The sequence below is a fragment of the Lytechinus variegatus genome, chromosome 13 (genome assembly GCF_018143015.1).
Source record: "Lytechinus variegatus isolate NC3 chromosome 13, Lvar_3.0, whole genome shotgun sequence".
Taxonomy (NCBI): Eukaryota; Metazoa; Echinodermata; class Echinoidea; order Temnopleuroida; family Toxopneustidae; genus Lytechinus; species Lytechinus variegatus.
In genome coordinates, this window is record NC_054752.1 from 7,228,029 (window position 1) to 7,240,726 (window position 12,698).

General features: G+C 36.1%; 1 protein-coding gene across 1 annotated transcript in view; it reads right to left on the reverse strand.

Annotated features, from left to right (window-relative positions):
• LOC121426611 (mucin-2-like) overlaps positions 1–12,676 on the reverse strand; it is a 56,190-nt gene extending 43,514 nt beyond the window's left edge. The window contains exons 1-12 of the mRNA XM_041622969.1: positions 12,415–12,676; positions 11,894–11,950; positions 10,925–10,966; positions 10,156–10,557; positions 9,408–9,458; positions 8,432–8,473; positions 7,664–8,065; positions 6,614–6,667; positions 6,009–6,062; positions 3,174–3,215; positions 2,391–2,792; positions 944–997 (exon numbers count right to left, since the gene is read on the reverse strand). Coding sequence (XP_041478903.1) covers positions 944–997; positions 2,391–2,792; positions 3,174–3,215; positions 6,009–6,062; positions 6,614–6,667; positions 7,664–8,065; positions 8,432–8,473; positions 9,408–9,458; positions 10,156–10,557; positions 10,925–10,966; positions 11,894–11,950; positions 12,415–12,676 — 1,864 coding nt within the window. The remainder of the gene's footprint in view (positions 1–943; positions 998–2,390; positions 2,793–3,173; positions 3,216–6,008; positions 6,063–6,613; positions 6,668–7,663; positions 8,066–8,431; positions 8,474–9,407; positions 9,459–10,155; positions 10,558–10,924; positions 10,967–11,893; positions 11,951–12,414) is intronic.
• Positions 12,677–12,698: the final 22 nt, after the last annotated feature.

Consider the following 12,698-nt stretch of genomic DNA (forward strand, 5'->3'; position numbering starts at 1 on the left):
AAGTCTTTTCACTTGCTAATTCTCCATGAATACTAACATCCTCTACAAGGAAAAGAACAGTCATGTAAATTTGCTCCTTTCTACCTGCATATTGACGGCCTTTTAAGGTTTTTCATATACATTACCATAAGAATTTCCATGGCTCAACTTACCCCAGTCCGAACGTTATGCGATAATTTCACATCCACACATTTTCTCATGCATCCATCATGTAAAAGACTATGACAAGAATGAAGATCCATACCTGGACCAATAATGTTGTTCTTATATCTTTATTATAGTTAAAGACGTGTCAGTGTTTGTAAAAAGCACTTATCTATTTTACACCCCATTGTACTTTTTTGGCTGAAATGTGTATTTTACCCTCTGAAAAGTACTTTTTGTTTCAAAGTAGAAAAAAAAGGTGGTGGGGTTAGGGGTTATGCCATGGGTCATCAATAATTGACACCGCCACGATGTCTGACTCATTCATTATTGGCCTGGGGCAGGTGGCTAAACTTGCCCCTATGCTCAACTTACCCTGCCTTCTCCTACATGTATTACATGTAGGTCTGTTTCACACATCCGATGTTTGTATATCTTGCCTTAGTTTTCAAAAAGATATCTTGTCGAGCACCCAGGTGTGTCAATTGATCCTATGCACTTTAAATTCCAGTACCCCCCCCCCCCCCGTCTCTACCCAGCGGTCGGCCGTCCATACCAGGCCCGCAGCACCTCAAATTTGCCTTCCTTGTTGTCCCCTATGCAAAGAAAAGTTGTGCTAAATGTCACAAGAGCTAATGATTGGATCAAAACAATGCTGAATTGCGCCACTTTAGAGCTGGAATATGAACAGAAAATAGGATTTCGAAAGTGTGAGTATATTGGTCAATGAAATTCGCTGATTACAATGCAGAAAATGCAGCTTAGACTTTTGAAAAGATAACTAATTGATTAAACTTACCAGATGTTGTTGATGGTGTAGTTGTTTCTGGAGCTCCTGTTGTAGTTGGTGGAACTGTATCAAAATATTATCGAAGTAATCAAAATATGAGCAGATTTCAGTGCAAACTTATATGCATTTCAAAGTGACTTCTTTTTTTCATGATTGTGAAGAAAAGATTGTTTTCTTACGAAAACAAGTTATTTTTGTAGAGGAAACAAATTAGTAAAAGTGAGAAATAAAGTGTCATATGGGAATCATAGAATCGAATAAGGAAAGGTTAACCCTAAAAGGATTGGGGGGCCATGATGGCCCCCTCTCAACGCTTAGTGCGATATTTCTGTAACTTTTTTTCAGTTTCGCGCAACTTTCAGGAACAAATACAGGACGTATCAGTAGAGCATCACGAAGTCAGGTGACTTTTTACGAGACAAAATAATGCCGAAAAAGCCTCCAGTTTACTCTTGGTTTACAAAATCTGTGAAGATGAAATTCATGAAAGGATGAATATTCTCATTCTATTTGGTCTGATTAATTCATCTAGGGCTTAATTTAGTTGTTAAATAGTATGTAATAATTTTAATTGAAAAAACAATGAAAATCAAAAGATGGAAATATCAAAGATATACATAAGGAAAAATTGGCTTTGGCAATTTTTCTTTGGGGAAACCTTTAAATTACATTTAGGTTAAAAGAATGGCATCTGCAAAAAAAAATTGAAGTGAAACTGGGTGTTAAATATTCAAATGTTTTTCATGAATAAATTTGCATATTTTATTCATAGTAAATAAAAACTAATTATTTTCAGAAATTTTATTATATACTAGCTTGTAGTTTATTTAGTAAAAAATGTGGGTGCCAAATTTGGCGCGATCATGCCAACAGCGACCAGAATAGCATCTAAAATTACTCAAACCAATATAGAAAATAACCATTTTATTAAATTTCTGCAAATTACAAAATGCTCCTTCAATTATACTTCAGTTCGTCTTACATTTGCTAAACCCTTTGAAAAGTTGGTTCTGATAGCTTAGTATCATCCAAGATCTGTTCATGCCAATGACACTACAGCCTCATTCTAAAATTTTTATCCCTTTCACTTGTTTTATCACTTTCCACATTTCCGAAATGGGGGTGACATGGTAAGAAACTAACCTCTATTACTTAAGTAATAGAGGTTACTTAAGTAACGTTCTCAAAATTAGTTGGTCAAAATCTGTTCACAAGGCCTAATATTATTAATGCACAATAAATGGCAAAGGCTACATACACATTAAAGATGGAATAATTCATAGGCAATGTTTATGCAATAAAAGCCAAAATCATGATTTAAAACATAATCATAAATCACAGTATCTGCAGAATCAAAACCTATGTCACCAGTTTATTTTGGACAGGATAAGCAATAACTACCTATTTTGATTTTGAAATATAAGATGTATTATCATGCTGAGGGCAAACTGTTTACCTTGTTCAATACATCCTCTGACTTGGACTTCAATAGTTAAGGGCCTGCTAGTCTCATCCAGTACTTCAATGTCAAAAGATTCAACAGGTGCATTACCAAATGTATCAAGAACTCTAAACATGCCAGGAGGAGTGGAGCTAACATCATATTCAACGGTATCTCCGCCGCTTGGACGATCCCTAATATTTGAGATGCGAACCCTCTCTAGAGGGATGCTCTGTCCTCCAGCCTCAAATAAACTCAGCGCATTCACTATCGTCATGTAACCTGGGATAGAGAGCTCAATATTGAATTTATTGACTCCAGACACCAGTGTGATAGTTCCATCGGTACTCTGATCACTCCCATCAGCAGTAAGGGTGATGGTAACATTCAACATATCCAAGTCCTCCTCACAAACACCTAGAATAATAGGTGATAAAAACAAGAAAAGACATCTTTTTAGAAGTCAATAAATATACCAGTTAAAAGAATATGCAAGATATTTCTTTTCTTTATTCAGTACAACTAAATACATGTAGAAAAACTTTAACAGAATCTGATCTCACTGCACCTATTTCCAGGTTCCGAAATCTGTTAACCAGGCTTAATATTGTTAGTGTTCATATAAAAACTGGCATTGAGTAGAAATAAGATCAGCAGCAAGGACAATTAGAATTAGTACAAAATTGAATTTGCTCCTATATCTCAAAGTTAAAAACATATTTTGCTTACGATTCAGATACGATTCAAATAGTAAGTACTTCTAATGAAAAGAACACTCAAATTCATTATTATGTATACCTGGTGTTGTTGTCACTGTCGTAGTGGAAGTTGTTGTGGTCACTGCAATTAAAACATTCAGAAAAAAAACCTTCAATCTAAAATGAAGTGTGCATATTATCAATTGACAGTAAACAATTATGTTGCTGCACATCAACTGAAAAATATTTTCCTGAATATCACTCTCTTGTAATTTGGCATTCTCATTTTTTTTTCTTTACCTAGGCCTTGCTGAAACCATGAAGAATGTCTAAATAGAAAACAATGTTAAGCCCTAATGTGCCAAAACATATGTGATATAGCTAAAACTATTGCCATCTCCAACGCCAACCTTCAGAATTGAATCCACAAATCTTTATGAGATATCTCCTACAGAATCTTATTAACTTCCTACAAAATTTGCTTGTCATGCGACCTTCAATAACACTATAAAATTAAGGTCCCATTAGTGCATTTACATCCCTAACTTTTTGAAAGGTGGCAGTTTACTTCCATAAAAAATACTGTAAGACCTAACATGACCTGTGTCAACCTCATATAAAACAGCACAATTACAGGAAAGTTTACCTAGGGCATCCATGAACCAAGGTTGGTTGGCACTGCAAATCTTGATCAATGCAATACAGCACATAGAAAAACTCTAAAAGCTTGTTCAAACAAGTCAAAAAATCAAGTTTCACTGAAGCCTAGACAGGTGTGGAAACCTACATGTTGCACATCTACCACAAGACAATACACCAATATACTTTATGAATAATCTTCTCAATCAGCATTTTAAAAAAAATTGTCTCAAATAATATTAAGCTAACTGAATATGCTAATAAACTATGACCATGACCTTGATATCAAATGTAGATTCACCTTCCTTAAGACAAAATAATGGAGCCCCTATGGTACAATAACATTATTTTTCCCCAAACCCTTAATTTTAACTGCGCTCCCGGACTTATTTACACCTTGCCTTGATTAACAGCTTGTTCCTCAACAAATATCACTCATTGCCTCAAAGTTTAAATCCTTTACATTACTAATAACTATATCAAATTCAAGAAAACAACTCATTAAGTTAAGTAAACAAGTTAACTGAAGTGGCTCTTCTGATTGATGTGAAGACATGAGAAAGCATTTTTTTCCACAAACACAAAATTTATCTGTTTTGTGGTACGCTTTCGCTTGCTACGCTGCAAGCTTCGTTGGACCATCATTGTACATGTACAGGCAGCTGGTGCTATCCAGTGATGCTATCGCTGATGCACATCAATGAAGTACGTAATCGTACGTCGAGAATAAAGCATATTATACAGTCTGATGAAGCTTGTAGCCTAGCAAGTGAAAGTTCACGAAAAACAGGCGTATTTCCGTGATTTCTCAATCTCATGTCTACTTAATAAAGGACCTTGGTGTCATTGCCACACCTAAGGAACTACAGCATCAAAACTTCATAGTAGCATCAGAACAAGTTGCTTGCGATCTCATCAGAAGCAAGGCTCTTAGGAATGATATAGTTGGCATTCTCATAAAATGCAAGACTTCCTTGACCGAACATCACCAGTGTGGAAGGGAGTAGCCATCAGCAATCTGTCCAAGAACAAGGACATTACCATCTGCCTGATGACAGAGGTAAAGCCACTGCTGTAGTGTTGAGCACCCAAGATTACAAGAGCAAGGTTAGTAACATGATTAGTGATAAAAGTACTTCTGAGATTTTTTTCCTCCTGATCCTACCCCTTATAAAAGGAAGTTACTAGCATTACTGAAACCATCAAGATGAACAGAAAACATCAGCTATGCAGTAAGAATATTTCTACACTACGGAGGAAAATATTCCTTGTCTCTACTGCATGCTGAAAATCCACAAATAAGCATTTCCTCTCCGTCTTTTTTGGTCGATTATACTAGATCTGTAGGATATAAAACCTCCAGAACTCTGGCCAACATTTTGTCTCCTGTTGCAATGACGGAGGATTTCAAAAACATAACATGGACAGGGGAGAGATAATGGTGCCCTTTGATGTTGCAAGTCTATTCACCATCACCCCATAAAGTAATCTATCGCCAATGTTGAAAATAGACTTAATCACGACGTAGACTTAAAGAAAAGACCTTACCTTTCTGTCACTGACATTGTAACACTCCTGCATTTCATCCTGACAACATACTATTTCCAGTTTGATGGTGTTTTATACCGCCAAACGTTAGGAGCCACAAAGAGGAGTCCTGTGTCACCCATTGTGGCTTACATCTAGAACAGGAAGCAATCACCACTGATCAAGATGACATCAAACATCACTCTGGAAGCAGTATACAGATGATGCTCTTGCCATTGTGGAAAAGAACAGTATGGACAGACTATCTTCTCACCTCAACCAAGTAGACAACACTGGCAGTATCAAATTAACTCATGAAGTCGAATAGGAAAACTCCAGTACAGGATGGTGTTACCGAACTCTTTGTCTATAGGAAAGCTACCCACACTGGCCAGTACCTCAATTTCAAGTCTCACCACCCTCTCTACCAAAAGTTGTGTGTTATCCCCACTCTTATGGATACAGCTAGATCTATCACCACTAAGGATTTTGACCTTGCACACGAAGAAGAACGCATTCAGACTTCACTCAGAAAATTGTGGTTGTTATAGAACCCGCAAATATCTTTCGATGCCACCCAGTGCGAAAACTGAATCCCGCAAAAATGACAGCATTTACAGAATAAAGCCATTTTCACTGTGGCTTTCCTGCATCTTCCATTGTTCTGTCTATGATGAAGCATGTGTATATTGGTCAATAAAAGCGGCTGATTCGCATTAAAAAAATACTGCTTAGACTGTTGAAAAGGTACCTGATTGATTCAACTTACCAGTTGTTGTTGATGGTGTGGTTGTTTCTGGAGATGCCGTTGTTGTTGGTGGAACTGGACAGAGTAGTAATGATAACATCAATAAAATTATATGAGTTATCAAAATAAATTTCGGTGCATTTTTACACACATTTCACAGTTGCTTTTTTGTGATTGTGAAAAAAGAGCGTTTTCGCAAGGAGACAAGTTTATTTGTATAGAAAACAAATTATGAACTCGAAAGAATGAGGGTTGATAATAATAGTAATAACAACATATAAACTCAGACCAGTGTGCCATGCTATTACTATTACCCTGGCTTCAACTAAGCTACCTAGGCACTCAAGCATTTGAAGAACTTCTACCTACCAGGTACCCACTCACCTCACCTGGGTTGAGTGCAGCACAATATGTGTAAAGTTCTTGGTAAAAAAACACAAGATGGCTTGGAATTAGACCCACGTCCCATAGCGTCATGACCACTAGACCAAAACACCCCCACATAAAAGGTGGCAAGGATTTACCTGAAGTAATTTTAAGTTAGTGATTGCTGAATTGTAGTCCCATTATGCAGCATCACAATATCAGATATCAAAATGAATGAAAGTGTAATTGAGACGACTTACCAGGTGTTGTCGATTGGGTGGTTGTTTCTGGAGCTAATGTTGTAGTTGTTGGAACTGGATAGAGTAGTAATGATAACATCAACATAATTATATGAGTTATCAAAATAAACTTCAGTGCAAATTTAGACACATTTAAAAGTGACTTCATTTCGTTTTGTGATTTTGACGAAAAGAACGTTTTCTCAAGTAAACAAGTTTATTTGTAGAGAACACAAATTAGTAACTAAAGGAATGAGTGTTTGTAATGATAAGAGTAATAACAGCATATATAGTCAGGGTAGCCACTTCATTATGAAAAATTTTCTCCCAGCGGGCCCTGCTATTATCATTACCCTGGCTTCAACTTAGCTACCTAAGCACTCAAGCGTTTGAGGAACTTCTACCTACCAGGTACCCATTCACCTCACCTGGGTTGAGTGCAGCACAATATGTCACAAGAGATATACACTGAGCCAAAAAACCTCGAAAGTATATAAAATTACTCGAACCAATTTAGAAAATAAACATTTCATTACATTTCTGCAAATTACAAAATGCTCCTTCAATTATACTTCAGTTCTTCCATTTGCTGAACCCTTTGAAAAGTTGGTTCTGATAGTTTAGTGTCATCCGCAATCTGTTCATGCCAATGACATTACAGCCTCATTCTCAACTTTTTATGCCTTTCACTTGTTCTGTCAGTTTCCAAATTTCCAAAATGAGGGTGACATGGAAAAAACTAACCTCTATAACTTAATTATTCTGGTTGAGTTATAATGATTTTTAAATGTTTTTAATGTTCTCAAAATAAGTTGGTCAAAATATGTTCACAAGGCCTAATATCATTAGTGCACACAATAAATGGCATAGACTACATACACATAAAAGATGGAACAATCTATATGCTATGTTTATGCAATAAAAGCCAGAATCATGATTTAAAACATACACAGAGATCATAGCAACTGCAGAATCTAAACCTATGTCACGAATTTATCTTGGACAATATAAGCAATAACTACCTATTTTGAAATATAAGATATATTATCATGCTGAGGGCAAACTGTTTACCTTGTTCAATACATCCTCTGACTTGGACTTCAATAGTTAAGGGCCTGCTAGTCTCATCCAGTACTTCAATGTCAAAAGATTCAACAGGTGCATTTTCAAATGTATCAAGAACTCTAAACATGCCAGGAGGAGTGGAGCTAACATCATATTCAATAGTATCACCACCGCTTGGACTAGGCCTAATATTTGAGATGCGAACCCTCTCTAGAGGGGTGTTTTGTCCTCCAAACTCAAATAGACTCAGCGCATTCACTATCGTCATGAACCCTGGGATAGAGAGCTCAATATTGAATTTATTGACTCCAGACACCAGTGTGATAGTTCCATCGGTACTCTGATCACTCCCCTCAGCAGTAAGGGTGATGGTAACATTCAACATATCCAAGTCCTCCTCACAAACACCTAAAATAACAGGAGGTGAGATAAACAAGAAAAGTCATCTTTCAAAAAGGTTATAGATGTACAAGTTACAAGAAGATGCAAGACATTTCTTTATTCAGTACAACTAAATAGGAAAACTTTAACAGAATCTGATCTCACTGCACCTATTTCCATGTTCCAAATCTGTTAACCAGGCTAAATATTGTAAGTGTACACATACAAACTGGCATTACATACAAATAAGATCAAAAGTAAGGATAACTAGACTTAGTACAAAATTGAATTTGCTCCTATATCTCAAAGTTAAAAACAAATGTCACTGACGATTCAGTTCAAATAGTAAGTACTTCGAATCAAGAGAACACTCCATTTCATTATTATCTATACCTGGTGTTGTTGTCACTGTTGTAGTGGTAGTTGTTGTGGTCACTGTAATGAAAACATTTAGAAAAAAAATCCTTCAATCCAGAATGAACTGTGCATATTATCAATTGACAAAAAAACAATGTTGCCGCACATCAACTGAAATACATTTTCCTTAATATCACTCTCGATCTTCTAATTTGGCATTCTTCATTTTTTTTCTTTAACTAGGCCTTGCTGAAACCATGAAGAATGTCTAAATAGAAAACAATGTTAACTTAAGCCCTTATGTGCTAAAAACATATGTGATATAGCTAAAATTATTGCCTTCTCCAACGCCAACCTTCAGAATTGTATCCACAAATCATTGTGATATATCTCCTATAGAATCTACATAATTTCATACAAAATTTGCTTATCATGTGACCTTCAATGACACTATAAAATTCAGGTCCCATTAGTGCATCTACTCCACCAACTTTTTGAAAGGTGGCAGTTTACTTCCATAATAAATACTGTAAAACCTAACACATTCCAAAAAAATAGTTTTGACCCATGTATAGCCTACTCCTAATGGGACTCCCAAACTATGTGTATAGGAAAGCTACCCACACTGGCCAGTATCTCAATTTGAAGTCTCACCACCCTCTCTACCAAACATTATGTGTTATCCCCACTCTTATGGATACAGCTATATCAATCATCACTAAGGATTGTGACCTTGCAGAGGAAGAACACAACCAAACTTCACTCAGCAGATTGTGGTTATTATAGAACCCGTGAATATCTTTCGATGCCACCCAGTGCGAAAACTGAATCCCGCAAAAATGACAGCATTTACAGAATAAAGCCACTTTCACTGTAGCTTTCCTGCATCTTCCATTTTTCTGTCTACGATGAAACGTGTGAACTTGTGTATATTGGTCAGTAAAAGCAGCTGATTTGCATTTAAAAAATACAGCTTAGACTGTTGAAAAGGTACCTGATTGATTCAACTTACCAGTTGTTGTTGGTCTGGTTGTTTCTGAAGCTGCCGTTGTTGTTGTTGGAACTGGACAGAGTAGCAATGATAACATCAATATAATTATGAGTTACAGCCTGATTCTCAAAGTTTTATCCCTTTCATTTTTTCTGTCAGTTTCCACATTTCCAAAATGAAGGTGACATGGAAAAAAATCACCTCTATTAATTAAGTATTCTGGTTGAGTTATAATGATTTTTAAATTTTTTAATGTTCTCAAAATTAGTTGGTCAAAATATCATCGGCCTTATGCCAAAAGGGCCTTAACCCGATTTTAGGGGTTCTGAATATTTTATAATAAATTTAACACATTTCATGTAAAACTTAATAACTTAAAACGTTTATCGAAATTGGCTTCAAAAGCAAAAAAACGACCACAAACTTTTGATTATTAGAGAGGCCAAAACCTTTAAACGCCATTATCTCGGAATGGCCAAAAGCAGTTAAGGCCCTTTTGGCATAAGGCCGACGATATGTTCACAGGGCCTAATATCATTAGAGCACACAATAAATGGCATAGACTACATACACATAAAAGATGGAATAATCTTTGGCCTATGTTTATGCAATAAAAGCCAGAATAATGATTTAAAACATACACAGAAATCACAGTAACTGCAGAATCAAAACCTATGTCACCAATTTATCTTGGACAGGATAAGCAATAACTACCTATTTTGATTTTGAAATATAAGATATATTATCATGCTGAAGGCAAACTGTTTACCTTGTTCAATACATCCTCTGACTTGGACTTCAATAGTTAAGGGCCTGCTAGTCTCATCCAGTACTTCAATGTCAAAAGATTCAACAGGTGCATTTTCAAATGTATCAAGAACTCTAAACATGCCAGGAGGAGTGGAGCTAACATCATATTCAATAGTATCACCGCCGCTTGGACTTGGCCTAATATTTGAGATGCGAACCCTCTCTAGAGGGGTGTTTTGTCCTCCAACCTCAAATAGACTCAGCGCATTCACTATCGTCATGTACCCTGGGATAGAGAGCTCAATATTGAATTTATTGACTCCAGACACCAGTGTGATAGTTCCATCGGTACTCTGATCACTCCCCTCAGCAGTAAGGGTGATGGTAACATTCAACATATCCAAGTCCTCCTCACAAACACCTAGAATAGCAGGAGAGAAAAACAAGAAAAGTCATCTTTCCAAAAGGTTATACATATACCAGTTACAAAAATATGCAAGACATTTCTTTTCTTTATTTAGTACAAATAAATAGGAAAACTTTAACAGAATCTGATCTCACTGCACATATTTCCATGTTCCAAATCTGTTTACCAGGCTTAATATTGTAAGTGTACACATACAAACTGGCATTACATACAAATAAGATCAAAAGTAAGGACACCAAGACTTAGTACAAAATTGAATTTGCTCCTAAATCTTAAAGTTAAAAAAAAATATCACTGACGATTCAGTTCAAATGTAAGTACTTCTAATCAAGAGAACACTCCATTTCATTATTATCTATACCTGGTGTTGTTGTCACTGTTGTAGTGGAAGTTGTTGTGGTCACTGTAATTAAAACATTCAGAAAAAAAATCCTTCAATCCATAATGAACTGTGCATATTATCAATTGAAAAAATACAATTATGTTGTTGCACATCAACTGAAATACACTTTCCTGAATATCACTCTCAATCTTCTAATTTGGCATTCTCTATTTTTTTCCTTTACCTAGGCCTTGCTGAAACAATGAAGAATGTCTAAATAGAAAACAATGTTAAGTTAAGCCCTTATGTGCTAAAAAATATGTGATATAGCTAAAACTATTGCCATCTCCAATGCCAACCTTCAGAATTGTATCCACAAATCATTGTGATATATCTCCTATAGAATCTACATAACTTCATACAAAATTTGCTTATCATGTGACCTTCAATGACACTATAAAATTCAGGTCCCATTAGTGCATTTACTTCCCCAACTTTTTGAAAGGTGGCAGTTTACTTCCATTATAAACACTGTAAAACCTAACACCTTACAAAAAAGTAGTTTTGACCCATGTACAGCCTACTCCTAATGGTACTCCCAAACTATTTGTCTATAGGAAAGCTACCAACACTGGCCAGTATCTCAATTTCAAGTCTCACCACCCTCTCTACCAAAAGTTGTGTGTTATCCCCACTCTTATGGATACAGCTATATCAATCATCACTAAGGATTGTGACCTTGCAGAGGAAGAACACAACCACACTTCACTCAGCAGATTGTGGTTGTTATAGAACCCGCGAATATCTTTCGATGCCACCCAGTGCGAAAAATGAATCCCGCAAAAATGACAGCGTTTACAGAATAGCCATTTTCACTGTGGCTTTCCTGCATCTTCCATTGTACTGTCTATGATGAAGCGTGTGTATATTGGTCAAAAAAAGCGGCTGATTTGCATTAAAAAAATACAGCTTAGACTGTTGAAAAGGTACCTGATTGATTCAACTTACCAGTTGTTGTTGATGGTGTGGTTGTTTCTGGAGCTGCCGTTGTTGTTGTTGTTGGAACTGGACAGAGTATCAATGATAACATCAATATTATTATATGAGTTACAGCATCATTCTCAACTTTTTATCCCTTTCACTTGTTCTGTCAGTTTCCACATTTCCAAAATGAGGGTGACATGGAAAAAACTATCTTCTATTACTTAAGTATTCTGGTTGAGTTATAATGATTTTTAAATGTTTTTAATGTTCTCAAAATTAGTTGGTCAAAATATGTTCACAAGGCCTATTATCATTAGAGCACACAAGAAATGGCATAGACTACATACACATAAAAGATGGAACAATCCATAGGCTATGTTTATGCAATAAAAGCCAGAATCATGATTTAAAACATACACAGAAATCATAGCAATTGCAGAATCAAAACCTATGTCACCAATTTATCTTGGGCAGGATAAGCAATAACTACCTATTCGTATTTTGAAATATAAGATATATTATCATGCTGAGGGCAAACTGTTTACCTTGTTCAATACATCCTCTGACTTGGACTTCAATAGTTAAGGGCCTGCTAGTCTCATCCAGTACTTCAATGTCAAAAGATTCAACAGGTGCATTTTCAAATGTACCAAGAACTCTAAACATGCCAGGAGGAGTGGAGCTAACATCATATTCAATAGTATCACCGCCGCTTGGACTAGGCCTAATATTTGAGATGCGAACCCTCTCTAGAGGGGCGTTTTGTCCTCCAACCTCAAATAAACTCAGCGCATTCACTATCGTCATGTAACCTGGAATAGAGAGCTCA